The sequence below is a fragment of the Homarus americanus genome, unplaced genomic scaffold, assembly GCF_018991925.1.
Source record: "Homarus americanus isolate GMGI-L3 unplaced genomic scaffold, GMGI_Hamer_2.0 scaffold48598, whole genome shotgun sequence".
In the NCBI taxonomy this organism is placed as follows: Eukaryota; Metazoa; Arthropoda; class Malacostraca; order Decapoda; family Nephropidae; genus Homarus; species Homarus americanus.
In genome coordinates this window covers 1-27,790 of record NW_024755666.1, presented here as the reverse complement: position 1 = coordinate 27,790, position 27,790 = coordinate 1, and the positions used below count along the sequence as shown (strand labels likewise).

General features: G+C 40.3%; 4 protein-coding genes across 5 annotated transcripts; 1 reads left to right on the top strand and 3 right to left on the bottom strand.

Moving 5' to 3' along the window:
• Positions 1-6: 6 nt before the first annotated feature.
• Positions 7-2,756, bottom strand: LOC121856635. The gene is made up of 3 exons (XM_042352286.1): positions 2,502-2,756; positions 1,262-1,556; positions 7-698 (listed from the first exon to the last, which is right to left on the bottom strand). The coding sequence occupies exons 1-3, from the start codon at positions 2,581-2,583 to the stop codon at positions 644-646; spliced, it is 432 nt and encodes a 143-aa protein (XP_042208220.1). The 5' UTR covers positions 2,584-2,756; the 3' UTR covers positions 7-643.
• Positions 2,757-7,458: 4,702 nt separating this feature from the next.
• On the bottom strand, positions 7,459-10,478 carry LOC121856634. Of its 2 annotated transcripts, none has more exons than XM_042352283.1 (3): positions 10,216-10,478; positions 8,938-9,238; positions 7,459-8,375 (listed from the first exon to the last, which is right to left on the bottom strand). In XM_042352283.1, exons 1-3 carry the CDS (start codon positions 10,295-10,297, stop codon positions 8,321-8,323), a joined length of 438 nt encoding a protein of 145 aa, XP_042208217.1. In that variant the 5' UTR covers positions 10,298-10,478; the 3' UTR covers positions 7,459-8,320. The 2 variants fall into 2 exon arrangements, with proteins under 2 accessions (XP_042208217.1, XP_042208218.1); XM_042352284.1 differs by having other exon boundaries at positions 7,459-8,372.
• A 10,088-nt stretch (positions 10,479-20,566) lies between these two features.
• Positions 20,567-25,895, top strand: LOC121856636 (C-type lectin lectoxin-Lio3-like). The gene is made up of 6 exons (XM_042352287.1): positions 20,567-20,943; positions 21,848-22,089; positions 22,838-22,961; positions 23,266-23,387; positions 23,863-23,974; positions 24,397-25,895. The coding sequence occupies exons 2-6, from the start codon at positions 21,904-21,906 to the stop codon at positions 24,549-24,551; spliced, it is 699 nt and encodes a 232-aa protein (XP_042208221.1). The 5' UTR covers positions 20,567-20,943; positions 21,848-21,903; the 3' UTR covers positions 24,552-25,895.
• Positions 25,896-26,630: 735 nt separating this feature from the next.
• LOC121856633 (protein IMPACT-B-like) lies at positions 26,631-27,385 on the bottom strand. Its single transcript, XM_042352282.1, has 3 exons — positions 27,365-27,385; positions 27,022-27,231; positions 26,631-26,805 (listed from the first exon to the last, which is right to left on the bottom strand). Exons 1-3 carry the CDS (start codon positions 27,383-27,385, stop codon positions 26,635-26,637), a joined length of 402 nt encoding a protein of 133 aa, XP_042208216.1. The 3' UTR covers positions 26,631-26,634.
• Between the last annotated feature and the right edge of the window lie 405 nt (positions 27,386-27,790).

Below are 27,790 nucleotides of genomic sequence, written 5' to 3'. Positions count from 1 at the left end.
GGAAGGTAGCGTCGAAGATGGAGTTCTTGGCATAGAAACCGTAGGATCCCACATCGAGAGAACAGCTGGCTTAAGAAGAGAGCATTTGGAAACCTCTGTGATTTGCATCGATGAAGCTGGAGGAGTACTTGGATTAGAGAACTTTAGAACCCACGTCTAGAGAACAGATGGTCGTCATAAAGGTAAGCCAACATTAGAGACCTTGGTTTCTGACACTTCATGCTGAGAACTGTTAGGTTTGGTTTAGGTAGAGAGCCAGAGTTATTGGTTTCTATTACTTCACTTAGAGAACAACACCCTAGTGAGGTTCTGTAGAGGTAGAAACCCTTAACAAGTAGTCCCTCCAGTTATCCAGATAGAGAACTAGAGAACATCAGTGCTTATTTAGACACCATTTAGAAACCATGAGTTAAACTGGGTACTAGTCCCTTAGAAAACTAGAGACATTAAGCTATTAAACACCATAGACGGAAACACTTGAATAGAGAACTTAAAGACCTCTTAGAGAACAACAAACAGAGAGAATCAACGAGGTATAAAACTCATTCCATAAACAAAAATAAACAATCAACATCCCCACTCAATAAAGAACACCGGGTCATGAGTCGCCCAGGTAGAAAACAACTAGAAACCATAATATCTCTTAATGGCTTCTCCCGTAGGATGAGTAGCCAGATCGTTGAGGGTATCCCCTGCTGCTGTAAAAGAGAGAGAAAAACAAACAATTAAAATATATCTTTACTGTTCACAAGTCACTGAAATTGCCTAAATACCCTCGTGCCCATTGAGGATAAATACCCCCCCCCTTGTAATACCGATAAATACCCGCTTGTAATACCCTTCTCCCCTATACTATCCATCTACCACAGCTGGGCATGGTGTGGTATTAATATGTCGCTGTGGTATAATCCATCATGTGTGTGTGCCCCCCTCCCCTCCTTGCCCTGTTGTGTTGTGTTATTATTGTTCACCGCGTTGATGGATTGTTCCAATACTCCCCCACGCCACGCCCACTAGACCCATTCGTCATTATTGGTTATTTTATATTTCTAAAAAAAATAATAAAAATGCTCTATTTGTTGTTTACAATGTTCTTATTAACAAGGTTTGTAATGTAAATATTTCGCATAACTAAAGATGAAAGAATGTATCACCTGAGGATTAAGTAAACTAATTTATTTCACCTGGAGGGGTTAGGTTAAGTTAGGTTAGGTTAGGTTAGGTCGTATATAATCTAGAACACACCTGGGACACAACTCACCTGACTGGCTTGCCGCGGACGAGGATAGGGACGGGGTGACGGGGCCCATAACTCCCCAAGTGGAAATAAACGGCTTTATTGCCGGGGCGAGAGGAGATAGGGCCAACGGGGTAGTAAATGGGGCCCTGGGCGGTGTCGACGGGGCGTGTAGCGTTAGTGGAGACGGGGCGGCTTCCAGTGCGTGAAACGACGGTACCGGGGAGGTTGGCGACGCCTGGGGTCGCGGTGGCCATTTCGGGGACCTCCATAGTGTGGAACTCGGGGTTTTTGGGATACCTGCCTGGCATGATGTTACCTGGAGGAGGGAGAGAAACGCTTAGAGGGGAGTGTCTAGTGAGGAGAGAAAGAGAGAGTGAGGGGGGGGTAGATGAAGAGGAAATACAAGGAGGAGGAGAGGAAGGGATGATGAAGGGGTAGAAGGAAGGAAAGATGAAGGGAGATGAAACAGGCAGGATGAGGAGAAACATGAAGGGGTAAAGAAAGGATAGAAGAAAGAGGAGGAGGAAGAGAGAGAGAGAGAGAGGTAAATGAAGGAAGGGTAGGAAGATATGTACAATAGGTAGTCGTGAAGTCACTTTCTAGGCACCGACTACGAATCTCCCTATTGGCTGACACACTCCCACTACTCTTAACCACTAACCACGTTGTTACAGTCACACTTAACTATTATTATTATTATTATTATTATTATAATTATTATTATTATTTTTATTATTATTATTATTGTTATTATTATTATTATTATTATTTTTATTATTATTATTATTATTTTTATTATTATTATTATTATTATTATCCATCATAAGAACATAAGAATGGAGGAAACTGCAGCGGGCCTATTGGCCCATACTGGGCAGTCCCGTTAACACCCAACCCCTATTGCTCATATATCCATCCAACCTATGTATGAAGCTATCCAGCGTATTCGAGTTAATGATGATATTTGGTAACTTGTTCCATTCATCCACTACTCTGTTACCAAACCAGTGTTTACCTATTTCGCGCCTAAATCTAAATTTGTCTAATTTAAAACCATTGTTACGAGTTCGCTCCTGGTTGGATAGTTTGAGTACCTTTGTAACGTTAAAGTTAAAGAGAAAGTAATCCTGTCTATCTATCTACTTATCTATCTATCTGTCTATATCTATCTACTTATCTATCTATCTGTCTATATCTATCTATCTATCAACTTTATCCATCCATTTATCTATCTATCATCAACAAAGGCTAGATAACTTACCCTCACCGAAGACAGCAGCCTCTGACTCCCTAGCGACAGCCGCCAACACCATCACCACTACTGACAGCTTCATTCCATACATCTAACCGGACTTTTTCTATGTGGCTTAGCTAGACTTAAGACGTTGAGGTCGGGACGTTGGACTTGTTATGGTGACGTGGTTAGACTTGAGGTTATCACGTGGTTAGACTTGAGGTTATCACGTGGTTGGTCTTGGCGTTGTTGTGGTTGTAAGTCCTGCGTGTGACTGTGGGACTGATACAGGTAACTTGGTCTTATATAGTGGCGCCTGTCGGGGCTGTCGGCTCCTCCTCCCTCATCTGAGTGGTATTCCCGTCCGGATGTGTGCGTGTGTGTGTGTGTGTGTTTGTGTGTGTGTGTGTGTTTGTTTGTGTGTGTGTGTGTGGTTATCTTATTGTATTGCTTGTTTTTGTTTGTTTGTTTGTTTAGTTGTTTACTTGACCCCGTCTCATCAGGTGAAGTAAACATAATAATAATCTTCATTCAATAATTTCTTTCCATCGTTCAATTTGTTTTCTTTCATTCAGTAATTTATTCGCTTACGTAGCGTGTCCTTGTTCCTCAGTAATGCGTCTGTCTGTTTACATGTCTGTCTGTCTGTCTGTCTGTCTGTTTACATGTCTGTCTATCTGTCTTTCTGTTTGCATGTCTGTCTATCTGTCTTTCTGTCTGTCTGTTTACATGTCTGTCTATCTGTCTTTCTGTTTGCATGTCTGTCTATCTGTCTTTCTGTCTGTCTGTTTTACATGTCTGTCTATCTGTCTTCTGTTTGCATGTCTGTTCATCTGTCTTTCTGTCTGTCTGTTTACATGTCTGTTCATTCGTCTTCTTGCTTGCATGTCTGTCTATCTGTCTTTCTGTCTGTCTGTTTTCATGTCTGTCTATCTGTCTTTCTGTTTGCATGTCTGTCTGTCTGTTTGCATGTCTGTCTATCTGTCTTTCTGTCTGTCTGTTTGCATGTCTGTCTATCTGTCTTTCTGTCTTTCTGTTTGCATGTCTGTCTATCTGTCTTTCTGTCTGTCTGTCTGTCTGTTTGCATGTCTGTCTATCTGTCTGTCTGGCTGGCTGTCTTTCTGTCTGTCTGTCTGTTTGCATGTCTGTCTATCTGTCTGTCTGGCTGGCTGGCTGTCTGTTTTTTATTAATATAGCGTTATGGTGTCGTAGTCCATACTGGGAATCGAAAGTGGATTATCATTCATACATGTACTGGGAAGAGAAACTGTCAGCAATTAATAGTTGCCGTTGTTCATACTATGGAGAAAAAAAATGTCAATTGGCTTTGTATCAACAGGGAAAAAAATTGATGTAATTTGTATTGATCTTGTTTTTACTGGGAGGAAAAACTGAGAGGGCTTTGCAATAACCAATCACACACTAGAAAACATTTGTAATGGCTGTGAGTGGCTGGAACAGTAAATGCATGTGGGGGGAGGGGGCTGTGTGTGGTTGTTTTCTTGGTATTGTAATAATTACCTAAGTGACATTAATTTCTTCACGTGTATCCAGCTGTTCCTCACGCCATGTTGACCTTCACGTCTACCTAACTTATTACATTAACTAAAGCCTACTCACTCCTTTGACCTTTCGAAGCACCTGATAATAACAGAAGGTCAGGTCAAATAAGAGGTAAAGCTGTAAGTCTGATTGGTTCCCGATATTTCAAGACAACAGGGAAAACGCGGGAAAATTATTGTACTTTATGATATAATTTGTGATTTTTTTATCAGTATTTCTAATGTATAAGTTAGGTTAGGTTAGGTTAGGTGCAATTATTCATATATGCAGCTGGGTAATACGTTATTCGCACCTAACCTAACTTAACCTAACCCCACCCAATTTAACCTAAGCTAACACAAACCCACCAAACATGACATTAAAAACATTAAAATGGATTAGGTCATGGATTAAAATGGATTAGGTCTTGGTTAACTGATTAAAATGGATTAGGTCATGGTTAACTGGTAGGAAACAAAGAGTCAGCATAAATGGATTAAAGTCAGACTGGGGTGCGGTCAAAAGCGGAGTTCCCCAGGGATCTGTATTAGGCCCTCTGCTGTTTGTTATATTCATTAATGATCTTGATTTAGGCATAACTAGTAGGATTAGTAAATTTGCAGATGATACCAAAATGGGGAGAGTGATAAATTCAGACAGTGACTTTGAACACCTTCAAAGAGATCTAGATACCTTACATGAGTGGTCAGTAGACTGGCAAATGAATTTTAATACTGATAAATGCAAGGTACTGCAGATAGGGAAGACGAATACAAACGTTAAGTATAAACTAGGTAACACGGAAATAGAAAACTCAGTTTGTGAAAAAGATCTAGGTGTATTTGTTTGCAACGACTTGAAACCTAGAAAACAATGTATTAGCGTTCGCAACAAGGCAAACAGGATTCTTGGGTTCATATCTAGGTCTGTGAGTAACAGAACTGCTGACGTTATCTTGAAACTTTACCTAGCATTAGTGAGACCACACATGGATTATGCGGTTCAGTTCTGGTGTCCTTATTATAGAATGGACATAGATTCTTTGGAGAGAGTACAAAGAAGAATGACAAAAATGATCCATAAAATTAGAAACCTTCCATATGAAGAAAGACTGAAAAGCTTAGGCTTACATTCATTAGAGAGGCGTAGAGTTAGGGGAGATATGATAGAGGTGTACAAGTGGGTAAGTAATAACAGCAAAATGTGGAAGATGTTCTCTGAAGCTCAGTAATAACGAAATAACTAGAAATCAAAATGGTTTTTAAATTAGATAAATTCTGGATTCAGAAAGGATATAGGCAAGCACTGGTTTGGTAATAGAGTTGTGGATATGTGGGAATAGGCTACCGAGTGCTATAGTAGGATCGGGGACGCTAGGGAGCTTCAAGACGAAGTTGGATAGGCACATGGAAGTGCTGGGATGGGTGTGAAAGGGATCTGCCCTGTATGGGCCAGTCGGCCTCCTGCAGTATCCCACTTTCTTATGTTCTTATGTTCTTATGTCTGTGTGGTTGTGTCTTGGGTATCTTTATGTTTGTGTTTGTGTGTCTGTGTTTGTGTCTAAGTGTTTGTGTGTGTGTGTGTGTGTGTGTCTAAGTGTGTGTGTGTGTGTGTGTGTGTGTGTGTTGTTTTTGTGTGATTATATGTGAGTGTCTGTGTGTTTGTGTCTTAGTGTGTGTGTGTGTGTGTGTGTGTGTATGCGTGTCTGTGTTCCTGTGTGTGTGTCTAAGTGTGTGTGTGTGTGTATGAGTGTCTGTGTTCCTGTGTGTGTTCCTTGAGTATAGAGACAGGTTAAAGCATCTTAATTTGCACTCCCTCGAGAGACGTAGAGCGAGGGGCGACCTGATAGAGGTGTATAAGTGGAAGGCAGGGCTAAACAAAGGGGACATAACAAAGGTACTCAAATTATCCAACCAGGAGCGAACTCGTAACAATGGTTTTAAATTAGACAAATTTAGATTTAGGCGTGAAATAGGTAAACACTGGTTTGAACAGAGTAGTGGATGAATGGAAATAAGTTACCAAATATCATCATTAACTCGAATACGCTGAATTGCTTCAAACATAGGTTGGATGCTCATATGAGCAATAGGGGTTGGGTGTAAACGGGACTGCCCAGTATGGGCCAATAGGCCCGCTGCAGTTTCCTCCATTCTTATGTTCTTATGTGTGTGTGTGTGTGTATGAGTGTCTGTTCCTGTGCGTGTGTCTTAGTGTGTGTGTGTGTGTATGAGTGTCTGTGTTCCTGTGTGTGTGTGTGTGTGTGTGTGTGTGTATGAGTGTCTGTTCCTGTGCGTGTGTCTTAGTGTGTGTATGAGTGTCTGTGTTCCTGTGTGTGTGTGTATGAGTGTCTGGTTTGTGTGTGTGTGTATGAGTGTCTGTGTTCCTGTGCGTGTGTCTTAGTGTGTGTGTGTGTGTGTATGAGTGTCTGTTCCTGTGCGTGTGTCTTAGTGTGTGTGTGTGTGTGTGTGCATGAGCAGCCTGTGTTCCTGTGTGTGTGTCTGTGTGTGTATGAGTGTCTGGTTTCCTGTGTGTGTGTGTCTGCCAGTGTGTGTGTATGAGTGTCTGTGTTCCTGTGTGTGTGTGTGTGTATGAGTGTCTGTGTTCCTGTGTGTGTGTGTATGAGTGTCTGTGTTCCTGTGTGTGTCTAAGGTGTGTGTGTATGAGTGTCTGAAACGTGTGTGTGTGTGTGTATGAGTGTCTGTGTTCCTGTGTGTGTGTGTATGAGTGTCTGTGTTCCTGTGTGTGTCTAAGTGTGTGTGTGTATGAGTGTCTGTGTTCCTGTGTGTGTGTGTATGAGTGTCTGTGTTCCTGTGTGTGTGTGTCTGTGTTCCTGTGAGTGTGTCTGTGTTCCTGTGTGTGTGTGTCTGTGTTCCTGTGTGTGTGTCTAAGTGTCCTCATAAACAAACACCTTTTATTTAGTTCATTAGTGAGTTTATTTGTTTATTTCCCCTTAGAACATTCTTATGTAAACATTAACTTGACAAATGTTAGTTTATGTTACCTGAGAATAGTACTTAATTAAACATGAGTCCCGGGTGTCTTATTGGTGGAGGCTCGTGGCACGTCACTAGTTTTCGTGCTGTGATTGGTCCAGTTTGTATAAAGAAGGTGAGAATAGGAGATTTTCAGAGGATTTCGACTGAGTTCATTTTGCTTTTGAGGGAACGAGTTGAAATGTCTCTCTCTCTCTCTCTCTCTCTCTCTCTCTCTCTCTCTCTCTCTCTCTCTCATGAACATTTTCTTAAATGAGCCTCGCTATTATAAACAATTTCAAAATTTAGAGAAATAAATACAGCTTTAATTTTTATTTTATTTATTTATTTGAAAATATATCAATAAGCTCTGTAAATATATATATATATATATATATATATATATATATATATATATATATATATATATATATATATATATATATATATATATATATATATATATATATATATAACATCAAAGTATACATTTAATACCAAAATAAAAGTTAACAAATTCAACATTTAGATATTATATACAAAAATCTATTGATGATTAATTATGCTTATTTATGTCTCATGAACAAACAAGATGGGGGACAATGTTGGTATTAAACCCATAACATAATTTTTCCAAAGGGACGATGTTGATTTGTGACTTTTTTCTCTGTGATACTTGAAGACCAGGAAGGTAGCGTCGAAGATGGAGTTCTTGGCATAGAAACCGTAGGATCCCACATCGAGAGAACAGCTGGCTTAAGAAGAGAGCATTTGGAAACCTCTGTGATTTGCATCGATGAAGCTGGAGGAGTACTTGGATTAGAGAACTTTAGAACCCACGTCTAGAGAACAGATGGTCGTCATAAAGGTAAGCCAACATTAGAGACCTTGGTTTCTGACACTTCATGCTGAGAACTGTTAGGTTTGGTTTAGGTAGAGAGCCAGAGTTATTGGTTTCTATTACTTCACTTAGAGAACAACACCCTAGTGAGGTTCTGTAGAGGTAGAAACCCTTAACAAGTAGTCCCTCCAGTTATCCAGATAGAGAACTAGAGAACATCAGTGCTTATTTAGACACCATTTAGAAACCATGAGTTAAACTGGGTACTAGTCCCTTAGAAAACTAGAGACATTAAGCTATTAAACACCATAGACGGAAACACTTGAATAGAGAACTTAAAGACCTCTTAGAGAACAACAAACAGAGAGAATCAACGAGGTATAAAACTCATTCCATAAACAAAAATAAACAATCAACATCCCCACTCAATAAAGAACACCGGGTCATGAGTCGCCCAGGTAGAAAACAACTAGAAACCATAATATCTCTTAATGGCTTCTCCCGTAGGATGAGTAGCCAGATCGTTGAGGGTATCCCCTGCTGCTGTAAAAGAGAGAGAAAAACAAACAATTAAAATATATCTTTACTGTTCACAAGTCACTGAAATTGCCTGAATACCCTCGTGCCCATTGAGGATAAATACCCCCCCCTTGTAATACCGATAAATACCCGCTTGTAATACCCTTCTCCCCTATACTATCCATCTACCACAGCTGGGCATGGTGTGGTATTAATATGTCGCTGTGGTATAATCCATCATGTGTGTGTGCCCCCCTCCCCTCCTTGCCCTGTTGTGTTGTGTTATTATTGTTCACCGCGTTGATGGATTGTTCCAATACTCCCCCACGCCACGCCCACTAGACCCATTCGTCATTATTGGTTATTTTATATTTCTAAAAAAAATAATAAAAATGCTCTATTTGTTGTTTACAATGTTCTTATTAACAAGGTTTGTAATGTAAATATTTCGCATAACTAAAGATGAAAGAATGTATCACCTGAGGATTAAGTAAACTAATTTATTTCACCTGGAGGGGTTAGGTTAAGTTAGGTTAGGTTAGGTTAGGTCGTATATAATCTAGAACACACCTGGGACACAACTCACCTGACTGGCTTGCCGCGGACGAGGATAGGGACGGGGTGACGGGGCCCATAACTCCCCAAGTGGAAATAAACGGCTTTATTGCCGGGGCGAGAGGAGATAGGGCCAACGGGGTAGTAAATGGGGCCCTGGGCGGTGTCGACGGGGCGTGTGCCTGAGAGGTTGGTGTCGACGGGGCGGCTTCCAGTGCGTGAAACGACGGTACCGGGGAGGTTGGCGACGCCTGGGGTCGCCGTGGCCATTTCGGGGACCTCCATAGTGTGGAACTCGGGGTTTTTGGGATACCTGCGTGCCATGATGTTACCTGGAGGAGGGAGAGAAACGCTTAGAGGGGCGTGTCTAGTGAGGAGAGAAAGAGAGAGTGAGGGGGGGGTAGATGAAGAGGAAATACAAGGAGGAGGAGAGGAAGGGATGATGAAGGGGTAGAAGGAAGGAAAGATGAAGGGAGATGAAACAGGCAGGATGAGGAGAAACATGAAGGGGTAAAGAAAGGATAGAAGAAAGAGGAGGAGGAAGAGAGAGAGAGAGAGGTAAATGAAGGAAGGGTAGGAAGATATGTACAATAGGTAGTCGTGAAGTCACTTTCTAGGCACTGACTACGAGTCTCCCTATTGGCTGATACACTCCCACTACTCTTAACCACTAACCACGTTGTTACAGTCACACTTAACTATTATTATTATTATTATTATTATTATTATTTTTATTATTATTTTTATTATTATTATTTTTTATTATTATTATTATTATTATTATTATTATTATTATTTTTATTATTATTGTTAGTATTATTATTATTATTATTATTATTTTTATTATTATTATTATTATTCATCATAATCATAAGAACATAAGAATGGAGGAAACTGCAGCGGGCCTATTGGCCCAGACTGGGCAGTCCCGTTTTCACCCAACCCCTATATCTCATATAAGCATCCAACCTATGTTTGAAGCTATCCAGCGTATTCGAGTTAATGATGATATTTGGTAACTTGTTCCATTCATCCACTACTCTGTTTCCAAACCAGTGTTTACCTATTTCGAGCCTAAATCTAAATTTGTCTAATTTAAAACCATTGTTACGAGTTCGCTCCTGGTTGGATAGTTTGAGTACCTTTGTAACGTTAAAGTTAAAGAGAAAGTAATCCTGTCTATCTATCTACTTATCTATCTATCTGTCATTATCTATCTACTTATCTATCTATCTGTCTATATCTATCTATCTATCAACTTTATCCATCCATTTATCTATCTATCATCAACAAAGGCTAGATAACTTACCCACACCGAAGACAGCAGCCTCTGACTCCCTAGCAACAGCCGCCAACACCATCACCACTACTGACAGCTTCATTCCATACATCTAACCGGACTTTTTCTATGTGGCTTAGCTAGACTTAAGACGTTGAGGTCGGGACGTTGGACTTGTTATGGTGACGTGGTTAGACTTGGGGTTATCACGTGGTTGGACTTGAGGTTATCACGTGGTTGGTCTTGGCGTTGTTGTGGTCGTAAGTCCTGCGTGTGACTGTGGGACTGATGCAGGTAACTTGGTCTTATATAGTGGCGCCTGTCGGGGATGTCGGCTCCTCCCTCATCTGAGTGGTATTCCCGACCGGATGTGTGCGTGTGTGTGTGTGTGTGTGTTTGTGTGTGTGTGTGTGTGTTTGTGTGTGTGTGTGTGTGGTTATCTTATTGTATTGCTTGTTTTTGTTTGTTTGTTTGTTTAGTTGTTTACTTGACCCCGTCTCATCAGGTGAAGTAAACATAATAATAATCTTCATTCAATAATTTCTTTCCATCGTTCAATTTGTTTTCTTTCATTCAGTAATTTATTCGCTTACGTAGCGTGTCCTTGTTCCTCAGTAATGCGTCTGTCTGTTTACATGTCTGTCTGTCTGTCTGTCTGTCTGTTTACATGTCTGTCTATCTGTCTTTCTGTTTGCATGTCTGTCTATCTGTCTTTCTGTCTGTCTGTTTACATGTCTGTCTATCTGTCTTTCTGTTTGCATGTCTGTCTATCTGTCTTTTCTGCCTGTCTGTTTCTTACATGTCTGTCTATCTTGCCTTTCCTGTTTGGCAGTATGTCTGTCTATCTGTCTGTCTTTCAGTCTGGCTCGTTTACATGTCCATTCATCCGTCTTTCTATCGTCTGTCTATCTGTCTTTCTGTCTGTCTGTTTTCATGTCTGTCTATCTGTCTTTCTGTTTGCATGTCTGTCTGTCTGTTTGCATGTCTGTCTATCTGTCTTTCTGTCTGTCTGTTTGCATGTCTGTCTATCTGTCTTTCTGTCTTTCTGTTTGCATGTCTGTCTATCTGTCTTTCTGTCTGTCTGTCTGTCTGTTTGCATGTCTGTCTATCTGTCTGTCTGGCTGGCTGTCTTTCTGTCTGTCTGTCTGTTTGCATGTCTGTCTATCTGTCTGTCTGGCTGGCTGGCTGTCTGTTTTCATGTCTGTCTATCTGTCTTTCTGTTTGCATGTCTGTCTGTCTGTTTGCATGTCTGTCTATCTGTCTTTCTGTCTGTCTGTTTGCATGTCTGTCTATCTGTCTTTCTGTCTTTCTGTTTGCATGTCTGTCTATCTGTCTTTCTGTCTGTCTGTCTGTCTGTTTGCATGTCTGTCTATCTGTCTGTCTGGCTGGCTGTCTTTCTGTCTGTCTGTCTGTTTGCATGTCTGTCTATCTGTCTGTCTGGCTGGCTGGCTGTCTGTTTTTTATTAATATAGCGTTATGGTGTCGTAGTCCATACTGGGAATCGAAAGTGGATTATCATTCATACATGTACTGGGAAGAGAAACTGTCAGCAATTAATAGTTGCCGTTGTTCATACTATGGAGAAAAAAATTGTCAATTGGCTTTGTATCAACAGGGAAAAAAATTGATGTAATTTGTATTGATCTTGTTTTTACTGGGAGGAAAAACTGAGAGGGCTTTGCAATAACCAATCACACACTAGGAAACATTTGTAATGGCTGTGAGTGGCTGGAACAGTAAATGCATGTGGGGGGAGGCGTATTGTTTTCGGTATTGTAACACCACTATGACACTCTCTGTCTTCACGTGTATCCAGCTGTTCCTCACGCCATGTTGACCTTCACGTCTACCTAACTTATTACATTAACTAAAGCCTACTCACTCCTTTGACCTTTCCAAACACCTGATAATCACAGAAGGTCAGGTCAAACAAGAGGTCAAGCTGTAAGTCTGATTGGTTCCCGATATTTCAAGACAACAGGGAAAACCCGGGAAAATTATTGTACTTTATGATATAATTTGTGATTTTTTTATCAGTATTTCTAATGTATAAGTTAGGTTAGGTTAGGTGCAATTATTCATATATGCAGCTGGGTAATACGTTATTCGCACCTAACCTAACTTAACCTAACCCAACCCAATTTAACCTAAGCTAACACAAACCAACCAAACATGACATAACCTAATATAACATAACATAACATAATAACATAACATAATAACATAACACTACATCCTTGACCACCGAAGGGTCAAGACGTACCTGGCGCTCCTCTCCGAGCAGCCAGGTCAACTGTTATGTTGGCCCATACCAACTCCCTCCCCTGAACCCTCCTCCCCACCGGAATATCAACAAGTTCACACCAGAAGTTACTATTTCATTTAGGAAAGAAATGGAACCAGTGTTAAACAGAGGTGAACAGTGGTGAACAGTGCTTAAGTCAGTGAGAACAACTCAACAGTAACAGTGGTACCCAAGTTGACCTTTCACACAGTGAGGTCCCAGGTACCCAGTGATAACGGCCTGTGAGACCCAACTACCAGTGATGTGTTAATCCGTCTACGATAGGAAGGCCTGGAACCACACCTCACTCATATAACACCATCTGTGAGGGAATTACTACACCATGTGAGGCCCCTCATAACACCATATGTGAAGGAATTCACACACCACGAGGCCCCTCATAACACCATCTGTGAGGGAATTACTACACCACGTGAGGCCCCTCATAACACCATCTGTGAGGGAATTACTACACCACGTGAGGCCCCTCATAACACCATCTGTGAGGGAATTACTACATACTGAGGTGTCACCATCTGTGAGGAATTACTACACCACGTGAAATTTCATAACACCATCTGTGAGGGAATTACTACACCACGTGAGGCCCCTATAACACCATCTGGTGAGGGAATTACTACACCACGTCAGGTCCCTCCTAACACCATCTGAGGGAACTAATACACCACGTGAGGTCCCTCCCTAACACCATCTGGGAGGGAGTTACTGACACCACGTGAGGCCCCTATAACACCATCTGCGAGGGAATTACTTCACCACGGAGGCCCCCTCATAACACCATCTGTGAGGGAACTACTTCACCACGTGAGGTCCCTCCTAACACCATCTGGGAGGGAGTTACTACACTACGTTTTTGCTGTTCAACACCTACATTAATCTGTATGTTCACTATGTTCCTTCACCTTTCTCTAATGAAGGCTTTTGTTAAACCACCAATGTATGTAATAAGTCATTTATGCCCAATGTATATTTTCAGCCTTCGGGCTGCAGAACTTTTTCAATAAACCGTTAATTATTATTATTATTTATTATTATAACATAACCCTAATCTACCCCCCCCCCTAGGTAGCATGAGGGGGGGCTAATCTTCAGGAGATCTTCAAGGTTTTTATACACAGGAAATACTTGGAAGTGTTCAGGCCCCATAACAACAACTGCTGGGAAAAATAAATGCAAAAATATTCATATTCTTCGTCGTGGGGTGATTTTAGTGTGTGTGTGTGTGTGTGTGTGTGTGTGTGTGTGTGTACGTACAAGGAAGAATGTCTTGAGTGAATATCCATGTCTGTGCTAAGACGGAGCTGGTCACACACACACTCGCGTTTTGTTGATCAGTCAGTTATTTAGTCAGTCAGTCAGTCAGTCAGTTAGTCAGTCAGTCAGTCAGTCAATCAGCCAGTGAATCAGTCAGTCTGTCAGTGAATCAGTCAGTCTGTCAGTCACTCAGCCAGTCAGTTAGTCAGTCAGTCAGTCAATCAGTCAGTTTATCAGTCAGTCAGTCAGTCAAGAATGGCAGACGCTGGGCAGCTAAACGCAAAGGAAAAAATTCTTACACAATACTGGTTCAGCTCTCTCTCATAACTTACTCAGATTTCAGATTTAAATTTACTCCCCTAAGCAAGCACTGGGGATAGAGCTAGTTTATTGAGCACCCCTCTTACATCCTGTAGAAGGCGAAGGATGGAACGATAAGTGTACATTGGAAGATGATAGGTGTACAGAGGTAGGATATACGTACCTAGTGAGGATAGGTGTACATAGGGAGGATAAGTGTACATAGGGAGAGGATAGGTGTACAGAGGTAGGATATGCGTACCTAGTGATGATAGGTGTACATAGATAGGATAAGTGTACATAAGTAGGATAGGTATACATAGGATAAGTATACATAGGATAAGTATACATAAGTAAGTGTACATAGGGACGACAGATGTACATAGGGTAAGTGTACGTAAGGTTGGAGTGTACAGTACTGTCTTCAAGGAGAGTTCAAGAAAGGTCAAGTTTTATTGATTAGGATACGGGTTTCCCCACATTTCCCCAGCACTATTTCTGGAGAGGCTGGCTAGGATGGGCTGGGTCAGGGTTAAGCTAGGATGGGCTGGGTCAGGGTTAAGCTAGGATGGGCTGGGTCAGGGTTAAGCTAGGATGGGCTGGGTCAGGGTTAAGCTAGGATGGGGTGGGTCAGGGTTAAGCTGGGAACAGAAGGCTGATGGGCTAACACAGGGTTGCTTAGGGATGGGCTGGTCAGAGTTGCTTCAGGATGGCCAATAGGTTGTTTAGGATGGCCAACAGAGTTAAGCTAGATGGGCTAGGTCAGAGTTGCTTAGGATGGCTAACAGTTGTTTAGGATGTATTAATGATATTTAGATGGACAATAGGTTAATAGGATGGCCAATAGGTTATCAGATGGCTGTCAGAGTTAAGCTAGGATGGGCTGGGTCAGGGTTAAGCTAGGATGGGCTGGGTCAGAGTTAAGCTAGGATTTGGTTGGATCAGAATTAGGCTATAATGTTTTGGGTGAAATTAAGGTTAGGTTAGGTTAGGTTAGGTTAGGTTAGGATTAAGCTAGGATTGGTCGAGAGAGATTATTCTAAACTAGGATTGAAAAGACCTAATCCTTGTGCTGCCATATACTGTAATGTACTGTATTTACTGTAATGGGCCCGTGTTCTGCTGTTACCGCCCCGTGTGTGTGTGTGTGTGTGTGTGTGTGTGTGTGTGTGTGTGTGTGTGTGTGTGGCTGCTTACACATTACGCTGTATCTGAGGGCCCGGCTGTGACATTCTAACCTTGAGAGGTCCTGTGAGCGACGTGACATACCTTTACACACACACACACACACACACACACACACACACACACACACACACACACACACGCGCGCGCACACACACACACACAGCATCCTGCAGTTGCTTCGATGATGATATGACTTAATATAGGTCAAAATAATGAGGTCGAGGGGTCAATCACCATAGGGTTAACCTAGCATATTAACCTAACCTAACCTAACCTGAATTAAGTAACGTTGCGGTGTTGGTGCGTTTGGCATTTAATTTCATGTACTTGCAGTATTACATAACGATCTCTCTCTGACTATAACAGCATTTGTTTACGTTACCAGTATTCCTCACCAGGACGTAACAGTGACGTCATATAAATCCTTAAAAAAGACCCCTCCCTCCCCTGCAATTTAAGGAATTTTAAGTTGATCGCAGAAAATCCTTCATAGATTATTGCTCTATACCATTCATTAATTTTCCTATTCCCTAAAATTCCCCAAACAACTCAGAGCCGACTACGTCACAGGACAGACGGCAGGATACGCGTGTCTCATTGGATATACCGCACAAGTTCTTTATCTTTGAAGCTTCCCAACTACCACACGCGACCACTCACGAAGCGACAAATCGATGACATCACTTGGAAATTTTATTACGTCACATTAATAACCAAAATAACTTCTTCTCACCAGCGTTTGAGTTTATGTCGGGGATAAAGTATTTGATGAAATGTGTAACTAACTGATAAATTTGGAGTTTGAAGAGAAGGAGAAATAAAGAGAGACAAAGAACAGGAGACTAAGACAAAGAAAGAGATAAAGATGAAGACAGCAGGTGTAACTATCGGGTAATCCTGACAAACTGTACTGCACCTTTTCACACGCACGTCCACTATGTCAAAACATTACCAGACGGTGAAATTTCCCGCGACCCCCCGCGACCTCTGGTGTGTGTACAGTATGTATGTCATGGCCAGAAATAACAGGAATCTCTGTTGTTTAGGGGTGACAGGTATCGGTCGGCGAATGAGGGAATCAGATTGGCGAATAGTGGCTCTGATTGGCTAACGGTGCTGTAGATTGGTGGTCGATGGTGTCAGCTTAATGGTCGATGGCTGTTAACTTTGCTAATAAGTCTTGACCTTCGACCTAACTCTCTCTCTCTCTCTCTCTCTCTCTCTCTCTCTCTTATTTGTGATAATGGAAGAATTTTGAGAGGTTTGAATGTCAGGGGTGAAGGAGAGAGGGAGGAGGAGATTGAGAGGAAAGAAGGAGGAAGGTGAGAGGGATGGGAAGAGCTAAGAAACACAAATGAGAGATGTAGTGGGAAAGAGAGGAGAGAGAAAGAGGTAAAGGAAAGGAATACAACAACAACAACAATACTATTACTGCTACTACTACTACTACTACTACTGCTGCTACTACTACTGCTGCTGCTGCTGCTGCTGCTGCTGCTGCTGCTGCTGCTGCTACTACTACTACCACTAATAATAATAATATTAATAATATAATTTGAAACATTATCTCTTAATCTAAAACTACACCCAGTTACCTCAATACACCTTGATATCCCCACGAGTAAAACACACACACACACACACACACACACACACACACACACACACACACACACACACACACACACACACACACACACGCACACAGGAAACACGTTTAATAGTTACCCCAATTCCTCGCCACTTTTAAGAAATGTCATATACACTCTTCCCTTTGGCATTTGCTATATAGGGCAGTGGCCCACTCTCCACACACACCATACAGGGCCACTCCCTCCCAGCTCTCTATCAACCATTTCTCCCTTCCTCTCTTCTTCTCCTCCTCTTCCCTTTCTCCTTTCTTCCATTCTCTCCTTTTTGTCCTTTATTTAATATGTTCTATGTCTCCTTCCTGTTGCCCTGTCTTCATTAATGTCTCCTCCCTCTTCTCCTTTTCCCTCTTCTTCTCTTTCCTTCGTCTTCTCCTCCTTCTCACACTCTCTCTCTCTCACCCCATGACAAACTAGAACCCCCCCCCCCAACTTAAACAAACTTGGCTAGGGGTTCACTTGAGCTGTCGTTAATGCCTGAATCACCCTTAACTACCTGCCATTGTTTAGTTGTTGACATACATACTGAACCAATGAGAGCTTTTACGACGGTTTTACTGATTAAATATTTGTCTGTAATGTATGCCATGTAAACTGTAGCGGTTGAACAAATTTGTGTTTATATCAATGTGTGGAGTGAAAAATCAGTAATGTAGTGTTTGTTTAGGGTAGGTAAATATGTCTATCTAAAAGTCTATTCATTTTTAGTATAATTTTATTTCACTAAAGTCTAAGTCCAGTTACTAGTTTTTTTCTATTGTAATTCAAAACTGTAAAATCTCTTCGTTGTAAATTCAATAACTTTGTAAATTCCTCTGACAATCACCTATTTTTTGGCTTCTAAAGGATTAAAGTTTTTAACCAAGACTATACACTAAAGCGACTTTTACCAGAGTGATTTACATATAAGTCGGTAAAGTTTTGCTGTTATGTTATAGTTACTCCTCAAATTTATGTTCGATTTTCTATTGTTATGACATTTCTTGGGGAGACTTTAGTAAATTCAGAGTTTTTTGTGGATATAATGTTTAAGTTGATAACCTAATCTTTGTTCATTATGTTACTTTGTTCAGATTTAGGTTTGAAACTTCTCTCACAGGATGAGAATGAATGAACATCGTCTCTTGAGCCACACAAGACCTGCCGTGTGAAACAAGTCACGAAGGTTGAGTCTCTATACACACAGTTAAGCACATCGAGGAACGCAACACCTTGTCTCCCCCACACAGACAGACATATTTGAAGAACACTGTGTCTACCTGGCAGTGATAATTACAATGACTCTTATCTCAGTCCACATGAAGATTATCACCACAGCTTATTTCACCTTAGGATTAACACTAACTAACCTAACCTGACGCTACAGGGGCGTCACTGACCACATGTCACCTGATAATCCACATGTACTTATGGTGTTGCTGGTGAGTTTATCTTGTGGTCGCCTAAGTTATACTCTCAAGTTTGCCGCCATTTAGGAAAATTTTCTTACTAACTAAATAAAAATGATCTAGTTGTCTTCTTATGTTGGCGAAGAGGATAAAAGTAAAAGAAAAACCTGCCGCCCAACAGTTGAAAACCTTCACTCTGTATCCAAGCACTCAATTATAGCCAATGCAGGCATTTACAAGCAATTTACACCAGCATATAGTTTGGCTTTAGTTATAATATATCTTGTTTGATTAGTAAACGCCAGGTGGGGGCCATCAAATGGGTCCATCGCTGTGTATATTTATTATGTCAACAAACAAATCAACAGCTTGACAGTGACTCAATGGAGTTTATCCTCAAGTTTGATATCCGTTCCCAGGGTGTGTGAGGGAAACCGGATGTACTAGTCATCGACGAGTGAGTACCCAGACTCTGTCACTTCTCAGTGACTCAGTCGTGTCCGCCACACTCCCGTTGCGAAACAAAGCAGGTCGTGAGAACGTGATTCAAAGGTAGAAAATCCAAGTTCCCTTTTCCTAAAACGCGCTATTCACTAGGTCAGTTTTGTTGTTTACCGACCTGCGAGGCGCGTCCTAATGTGAAGACTTGATTTATTAACATTATTATTTTATTTTAGGGAGTTGTTTATTCGGCGATATATTCTATGAATTAAAAACATACTTTCGTTTTTCTTAAGTAATAATTTTTAAAGAAAGAAATTAACTGATTTTTTTACGGCATGAATAACAATCTCCCTCCCTCCCTCCCTCCCTCCCTCCCTCCCTCCCCAACATACTTACCAACTTCACCATGAACAAAACTCACAACACCCCACACCTCCCTCTCAACACAACAACAAAACAGTTTTTATACGAGGCACACTTGAGGGGCGACTATTGCTGGTATCAATACAAAATTCAGTACAACGAAGTAAATGGTTGGCTGATGACCTAACCTAACCTAACCTAACCTAACATTAACCTAACCTAACATTAACCTAACCTAACCTAACCTAACCTAACCTAACATTAACCTAACCAGAACAAAATACCTTAGTACAACACGACTCCTTAAAGTATTAATGAATAGAATCTTTCCATATTACGATTTTTTTTATGATTCTGAAAACTTAAATTCTCAAGATTATTATAATATATAATTTTCCCTTAAATGTAGATAAATAAGACTGGATCTGTTTACTGTTCAAATATCTAGGGTTATGACGTCATTAGTATCTATAGTTATGACGTCATGAGTACCTGTAGAGTTATGACGTCATTAGTATCTATAGTTATGACGTCATGAGTACCTGTAGAGTTATGACGTCATGGGCCGCCATGTTGGTTTACCTTGTGTGAAATGTACACCAACAATGACCCCAATACCTGTGTACGTAACTCTGTGTACATTCTCCACCGTGTGTACATTACGGGAACCCTTTGTAGCTCTGTGATAGTATATATAAATAGATTTTATTCGGTAGAAAAAATTATATAAATTCATAGTGATTCAATATTTTCATAGAGATGTGTATAGGTTTGTAATGTACTGTATTGTTTATATACCTGTATTATCGATGTATATTTTATACCTGTATTGCCTATAAATAGATCCAGTTCATGCATAGATATTAAATATGAATAATAATCATATTCATTTACTGAGACCAAAAATACAGTTTTGACGTATTATTATTTTTGACAATATTTTCTGCCTTAAGGAGATAATCATCACAATAAAAAGAAAATAACATAAAATTTAATCGTGTTTGTTTAGATTAATGCTCTATCGATCCCTGTTGCGTGTGAAACCTTTATCAATCTGGGTGACAACCACATAGGTGTCTCGTGACGTACCCAAACACGGCCCTGTGTTGTTAGCGACGCTTGGGAGACCGTGGCCGCCTCTGATCTACCTCTAGACGTCTTCATCATGTCTCTGTTGTATTGTATGTAAGGAATTATATATGTAAACTGATATAAGTGTCTTGTATAGGTTCTTGTTGTATAATTTATATTGGTAAGATCCCTGTATGCGTGTATGATTTTATTTAGATGTGTTGGTATTTTCATTAATACATGCTGTATGTGTAATCATTCATAAACGGGAAACTATGTATACCATATATATGCACACATGAAAATACATACATACATACATACATACATGCAAAGGACGCATTATCTATTATACTAGTCGATATGAAGGAGGTCTACCCGATATACTAGGCCGGTGAGGTACACTTGAGCGAGACACGGTAGGGAGAGCGAGGAGTGTTCTTGCATTTCACCTCCCCTCACCTCTCCTGACCACCAGTACCGGGCCAGCTGTAGTACGTGCACCACCACCTGTTCCACCACCTGTCAAGACCATCTGGATTCTTCGAGTGAGTTCCGGGACCATCTGGGTTTGTCATCTGGCCTACAAGACCATCTGGCCTCCTGGACCATCTGTTTTGGAGATTCACCAGCTTTCAAGTGACCCTCATTCTCCCTGTGTTTTTGTAACCATCTGTCTCTTGGATTACCTTGGGGACCATCTGTGTCTCACCATCTGCCACATGTAACCAGCTGCCTCCAGGACCAGCTGCACCCCCCGGATAATCACCTCAATCCGCGAAACTACGAAAGTTGGGTAAGGTTTAAGTCTTTTTTCCTGAGTTTGAGAGGAAGTTGTAACACACACACACACACACACACACACACACACACACACACACACACACACACACACACACACACACACACACACACACATAGAGAGAAGAGAAGGGAAAGGGGAGTAAAGGAAGATAAAGGAGAAGAGGCAAGGAAGGAAAAGCTGAGGAAAGGATGGAGGTGGGAGGGAAGGGAGAAGAAGAGGAAGAAAGGGGAGGCGAGAGTGGTGGTGGGGAGGAGACGCTGGAAGACAGATGGGGGAGGTGGGGATTGTGGTAGTGTGGGGAGTTGGGATTCTGTTAGGGAGGAAAAGGTGTGGGGAATTGGGGAGGTGGGGTGTAGGGATTGGGGAGTGGGGGGGGTTAGGCTGTAAGGAGGTGGGGAGTAAGAAAACTTAGTCAATAACGTCATGACTACACTGAGGCCCGTACAGTCATAACACGAGCCATTGCCACACGCACACACACAAACACACACACACATATACCTGTACATACACACATAATCGTTATTTAAATGAAGGCTACAATTACTTATATAAACTCTCTATAGTAATATGATGCATAACTAAAATTTAAAACCTTTATATAAGCCTCTTTACCTTCCTTATAAAGCTACAGGTCCTTTTGTTTCTGTTTCTGTATCCTTAGAAACTTTCCTTCTCTCTTTCATAAGGAACTGCTGACGTATTCTTTGTATCCTCCACTCACCTTTATAAAGTTACAAACGGTCTAGTATGGTACAGAGAGTTACAAACGACTGTAGAAGGACTTTTGGGTTTGAGTAGGAGTACGACTTCCTGCTGTAGGATGTTGGTTGAGGAGTTCTTTCCTGTTATCCTCATAAGATCCCCTTAAAACCTTTCATCATATATCCTGCAGGACTCTTGGACTCGACTAGAACCATAGAAACATCGAAAAGGACCTTCTTCTGTAGGATGTTAGGGAGGTGGATCCTTCCAGCCCTCGTGGTGATGGGTATCCTACAGGGGCACACAGTGAGGGCCAAGCCAGGTACCTTCTTCACCACCGGTTCCATCACCGACAAGTGGCTCCCTACAGGGATTATCGCCTCCTTCACCGCCATCAGTACCAAGACGGAGTGCGAGAGTGTCTGCTCTAAGGTGGATATTATTCTCTTAGTAGGCGTAAGTAATGTACAACGTTTAACATTCTGAGATGGATGTTAATTATCTCTCTCTCTATCTCTCTTTCTTTTTCTCATTGTGTCTGTCTGTCTCTCTCTTGATAAATACATAATTATTACTTACTTTTCTGTGTTTCTCTTAATTTATTCATTATTTTTAACTCTGGCATCCCCTTCAATAGCCAACATTAATCACCTCATTACTAATTTACAAACGTCAGTACTTAAATAAATTACTTATATTTTATGACTCTCAAGGACCTAATTCTCAAGGATATTTTTAAGTTTTATCTCTCATATTGGAGCCATTAGAGCACCTTTGACTTTACGGTTGGGAAGTGAGGCTGGTCGAGTGCAGTGCCGACCTCAATGTCCCCTTAGGTATCGAAGATTTAGTTGTAGCATTTAAGGGTGTTTATATATTTAAGGGAGTTGATACATTTAAGGGAGTTTAATAATAATAATAATAATAATACAGTAATAATAATAATTCAGGAAAATCATCATCCAGGTATACAATTGGTTTAGCATATGAATAGACAATGCAGGTTTACCATGGAAGTACGGGTATACAGTTTCCAATGTACCTAGATAGTGCGGGTTATACAAAAATAGTAAACAGTAAGGTAATTTGACCAAGGATAGCCGACAAAGGTTTCAGATTCAGATTTGCCCCATACAGCGATAAACTCTATGACCCAAGTTGATGTTTGACCTATTGACAGAACTTGGAGTGTAATGGATATGCCATCAACATCCTAGAGAAGAAATGTGTACTGTACAATGTCAAGCCTGGAGGAACCAAACCTGTACAGTACAATGGTTACAACTTGTACATCCTGAAGAGAAGTAAATCATTGTACTACTGGTTGTTGTGGTACTGTAGTAGTAGTAGTAGTAGGTTACAATGCTGTATTTAAGTGTGACTGTTTGTGATTGTTGCTTTAGTTGCTTAATTTTTGGGGATTGTGGTGGTAATTGTAGTTATTTTAATGGTTGTAGCAGTAGTATAATTGATGGTGGATGTTGGTAGTCGAGAAAGAATAATTATCTCCTCCCTTCCTCCCTCTCACCCTCCTAACTTTGTAACTGTCTCCTTCCTCCCCTCTCACCCCTTCACCTCACCAGTAATCTTGAACTCTCTCCCCGGCAGCTGAGGAGGACGGCTACTACGTCTATGGGACAGATTACATCAAACTTATGATTGAACGCCAGACCCCCGTCATTGCCTCTAAGATATGTGCTCAAGATGGTGGTCACCTAGTCTCCGTCAATGTGAGTTAGGGGTTACTACGGCTCTTTTAAGATCAAAACAATTAAAAGTTCTCTGTCTTTTTGGAGGTAGTAATCAGGAGGTACTTGGTAGGCATCAGGAGGTACCTATACTTGGTATTAGTAAGGAGGTACTACTGAAGAAAGGGGGCTACAATCATCTATATACAGTATCAGTCAATACCATGACAAGCTTGGGAAGGAAAAGGGAAACTTTGTCCTTAGTGTTTCCTTTCCTTAGCTTAATCCCTTGTGTGCTGAATAAAACGTCTGACATGAGCCAAATTAAATACTAAAGGTGGCGTTACTAAAGTACTATTCACCTGTAAGAAAACGATTTTAAATAACTTGGACAATACAGTGTTATCTCTGCACTGAGCATATATACTGTAATGTGTACCTTCATTGTCTGTGCACGTGCTGAATCAATGTAAACTTTTATATACTGAATCTGTTTATCTACCTATTTACCCTACAGAATAAAAAACTGAACAATATGCTGTACAACATGATGGTGAAACACAATATATGGACCGCCATCATCGGTGTCTCCGACTTAGAATCTGAGGGCGACTGGAAATACGCTGATGGTAAGTCCTTATAAATGTTGATGCTTTGTGGATTCTAATTAATTCAACTTGTATCTATCCTTTAGTGTTATTATCTATCCTTCAGTAGTATTCTCACCTATTCTAAAGTCTTTCTATTATTATTGTTATTATTCAGTTTTAAATCTTACTCTTATAATTATTTCATTATGACATTAATATTGGTGTTAGTGGCACAATAATAGTGCACTTGTCTCCCACCGTAGAAGTAACACTGGTTATTGTAGATCATAATAAAGTAACAAAGTACAAACTAACTGCTCGAATGGCTATTAAACTGAGAGGTGACAGAAATTATAAATAAAATTAATATTAGAACTTCACATCTCTCCCACCCTCCCCCAACCCCTCGGGAAGAATTTCAACTAATACTGTAACGCCATACTGTACATTTCCCAACACAGGCTCATCCCTCTCCTACACTAACTGGGACTGGAATGGTTTTTGGCCAAGGAAAGACCTAGATTGTGCAGTCATCACCATCACCCCCGAAGGGTCGTGGAGGCATGCCAGTTGCTGGACGCTCGACTACTACTTCTGCCAGATCCCAATGTTCTAAGCCTTTCATCAACTACCCAATAACATCTTAAACTTATGATCAACTGCCCAGCAACATCACAAACTGAACATCAAAAGTACTATTTTTTTTGTCATGAACCTAACCTGGTCTAGCCAACCTTAGCCTAATCTACCCTAACTTAGACATAACTTACCCGAACCTGAACTAGCGTAAATCTAACCTAGCCTGATATACCCTAACCTATCTTAATAACCAAGTACAGTAGGAGTGTATAACTCAGATTTGGTTGATTCATGTCATCCAAAACACAGTTGGTTTAGTGCTCAACTGCATTGCCCAATATTTCTTTAACAAAACTTACCATCTTTTTGTGTAAGTGTGAGTGTAACTTTATATTAGCCATTTTATGCTGTACCGGTTGAAGGAACAACAACAGCTTTGTGTTAATTACGTAAAACATCCGGGTCGGTATAAATATATCCTTGTGATCAATGCTGGCGGTGGTGCTGAAGCTGCTCAGTTACAAGATTCGGTAGTGGCTGGAAGAAGTTTAGGGAGCGGCTGCCTTTATTTGATGGTGAAGACCTTCTCTTTGTGTGAAAGGAAAGATGTATGCAACTGGAGTGAGAAGTGTGATGTTTTATGGTACAGTACTGAAATGTGCGGTTAAAGATGGTGACATACGTAGGATTGTACAAGCTGAAATGAGAATGAGATGATGGATGTGTAATGTGATGTTGAGAGATGGAAACCCTGTTCAGAGCTAAGAGGGCAGTTGGGTATTGAGAATATTGGTGAGATTTTGTGTAGAGGTAGACACTAGGATAATATGGGAATTATTTAATTAACAGAAACATATTGTATGTTTCAAATAGATGTCTTTTCCAGTGAAAATTCTTGTAAAGTTTTCACAAGCAGATATTGACATTACTATTATCCTGAAAGTAATCTATCAGTCTAGTACAAATTAATGAAACATTCCCTATAGACTTTTTCAGCCACTTGTGTACAGTATATATAAATACCGGTACAGTATTTAACTCAGTTACGGACAAACCTCTTATGTACGGGTGCTAAATAATATACTATATGTTATAGCCCTCACTCTCTGACAGCTAACTCATGCTATATAAAGTCTTATGCTATCACTGTGTGTTAGTGAGCAGTAATAATAATGATGATAATAATAGTATCAGTATTACCATTACAGTATTATCAGTTACTATTATTATTAATCTGTAGATAATATTAGTACAGTATTAACAAATCTTACTTCTTTTCAGTTTTAATTTACTTAAGTTATTTTTCTAGCCTGCCTACACAGCTAGTTATGACCACAAGTAATGAGTGTATTGAGTAAATAAAAATTATATTCTCCCTCAACTGTACTGTGAATGACCTAAAATAATAACGTAACTAAAAATTTATATTTTGACCTTACACTAAAATTCTTGCCTAAAAGTTTCAATATATCACACAAAGTCACGAGGAATCTTTAAGCTAAAATATTTATAATATAAAATGTGATATACAGGTAATAACAACCATGTAATTATCCAGTTATTGTTCAGTAAATACCACTGATTGGCTGGCTAGTACAGTAACTACCTTGTGATTGGTTAGCGAGTACAATAACTAACTTACTAAGTTGTGATTGGCTAGTCAGTACAATAACTGACTTACTAACTTGTGATTGGCCAGCCGATAAAGTAACCACCATGCCAGCTTATGATTGGCTGGCCAATAAACATTAGCTTGAAAGTTAAATTAGATGAAGTATATCAAGATGGCAGACAAACTAACCACTACTGTAAGTACTCTACACGTCTAAGCTCTACCAGTACTTGATAATTTATTTCTCACATCTGCTAACTTGACAACATTATCTAACACATTTTGTTTTACCTGTGATTCCTCAGAATAAATTCTGCCTCTTCAGTTTTTCATCATACACTTTATACATCTCCTTTCTTTGCAGTAATTAAGTATGGGATGTTCTGTTGCCTAAGGCTCCCTTATCTTCATTAGGCTCTGTTTAGTTAGGATCTGTATCATTGACAATAAATTACCTTGTAATTCTTGTACTCAGTTATTCTAAAGGTAAGTAATACATTTAGATTTACTATTTAACTTTTTTATTTTTCTTATTTTTATCACTGTGTGTACTGATATAACCACAAGAGTCTAAAATTTGTCGTGCAGAATTGTTGATATGCTTGAACCTGTCTGGCCCAAGGTGTATACCGCCATACCATCTTGTCACCACCACCAACACATCTTTGGCATCAAGGATCTGAGAACAAGAACAACAAAGAAATGGTCAAAAGTTTAGTCAGCATGAGTTAGTTAAAAGAGTTCCCTCAGTCAATCACTCAATTAGGACTGGTACCGGGTACTTATAATATTGACTGTCGTAAGCGATATGCGTGTCGCTTGCTGTGTGACATATTGCGTGTCAGAAACCATACAAGAGATAGGATGGAAAGAAAGTCTAGAAGGGTTTACCTACCTGGAGGAGGTGCAGGAGGCGACCTCCCGCATGAATTTCTCCATCATCTTCACAGTTTTGGTTCACATTGGTGGATCCCTCGGGGGTAAAGCGGTAGGCGTACATGTTGTGAGTGGCATTGGCGATCTTCTTGTTCTCATACAATTTTCTCAATACTTGCCTGAAATACAACAAATATGAAGCACTACTACAGTATACAAAAGAAGTCCTCTACAGCCAACACCACAATGATCATTCCCCTGACCAAAACCAACACCAAAAAGGTTCATAAACTATATACAGGTTAGCCTCATTTAAACAGGGGGTTGTCTTCCTAGAAAATTCTTAGTGTACAGGTGGTTACATTCCCAGCAACAGCCCCCATTTTGGCAATGATTCTGTGCTGTGACAAGTTTCCATGTATACACCAACAGAGGTGGGATGACCAAGAGCACTATTAACATGTAAGGCCCTGAAACTAAGATTAAATTTAATGCAGTACCACACCACTTCCTGACAAAGGCAACTCACAGATCAGTCTACAGAAAATTGTGGTTATCCTTGCCTTTTTTATTGACTCACCAATGAACAAGTAAGGTATGGTGGCTCTGGAAATGGTATACAAGTATAAATAACATTTGAGATGGAAAAAATAGATTGCATAAATATAAATCTGGTTCTTGTGAAAGCAACATTAATGAAGGCAACTTGCATAAAGAACTCAATTCAAGTCAATAAGACAAATGGAAACCTTATGTCTATGTAGAGGAAAGATGAATAACATACAATA

Bases quoted from the DNA above. Each gene is read 5' to 3' on its own strand.
- LOC121856633 (XM_042352282.1), bottom strand. From the start codon at position 27,385: ATGGGGGCTGTTGCTGGGAAT. The intron at 27,232-27,364 runs GTAACCACCTGT...TGTTGGCTGTAG, and splicing joins TGGGGGCTGTTGCTGGGAAT to AGGACTTCTTTTGTATACTG. The intron at 26,806-27,021 runs GTAGGTAAACCC...TCTTGTTCTCAG, and splicing joins GCCTCCTGCACCTCCTCCAG to ATCCTTGATGCCAAAGATGT.
- LOC121856636 (XM_042352287.1), top strand. From the start codon at position 21,904: ATGTTAGGGAGGTGGATCCTTCCAGCCCTCGTGGTGATGGGTATCCTA. The intron at 22,090-22,837 runs GTGGATATTATT...ACCTATTGACAG, and splicing joins GCGAGAGTGTCTGCTCTAAG to AACTTGGAGTGTAATGGATA. The intron at 23,388-23,862 runs GTGAGTTAGGGG...TTTACCCTACAG, and splicing joins GTCACCTAGTCTCCGTCAAT to AATAAAAAACTGAACAATAT.
- LOC121856635 (XM_042352286.1), bottom strand. From the start codon at position 2,583: ATGTATGGAATGAAGCTGTCAGTAGTGGTGATGGTGTTGGCGGCTGTC. The intron at 1,557-2,501 runs GTAAGTTATCTA...TCCCTCCTCCAG, and splicing joins GGCTGCTGTCTTCGGTGAGG to GTAACATCATGCCAGGCAGG. The intron at 699-1,261 runs GTGAGTTGTGTC...TCTCTTTTACAG, and splicing joins GTCCGCGGCAAGCCAGTCAG to CAGCAGGGGATACCCTCAAC.
- LOC121856634 (XM_042352283.1), bottom strand. From the start codon at position 10,297: ATGTATGGAATGAAGCTGTCAGTAGTGGTGATGGTGTTGGCGGCTGTT. The intron at 9,239-10,215 runs GTAAGTTATCTA...TCCCTCCTCCAG, and splicing joins GGCTGCTGTCTTCGGTGTGG to GTAACATCATGGCACGCAGG. The intron at 8,376-8,937 runs GTGAGTTGTGTC...TCTCTTTTACAG, and splicing joins GTCCGCGGCAAGCCAGTCAG to CAGCAGGGGATACCCTCAAC.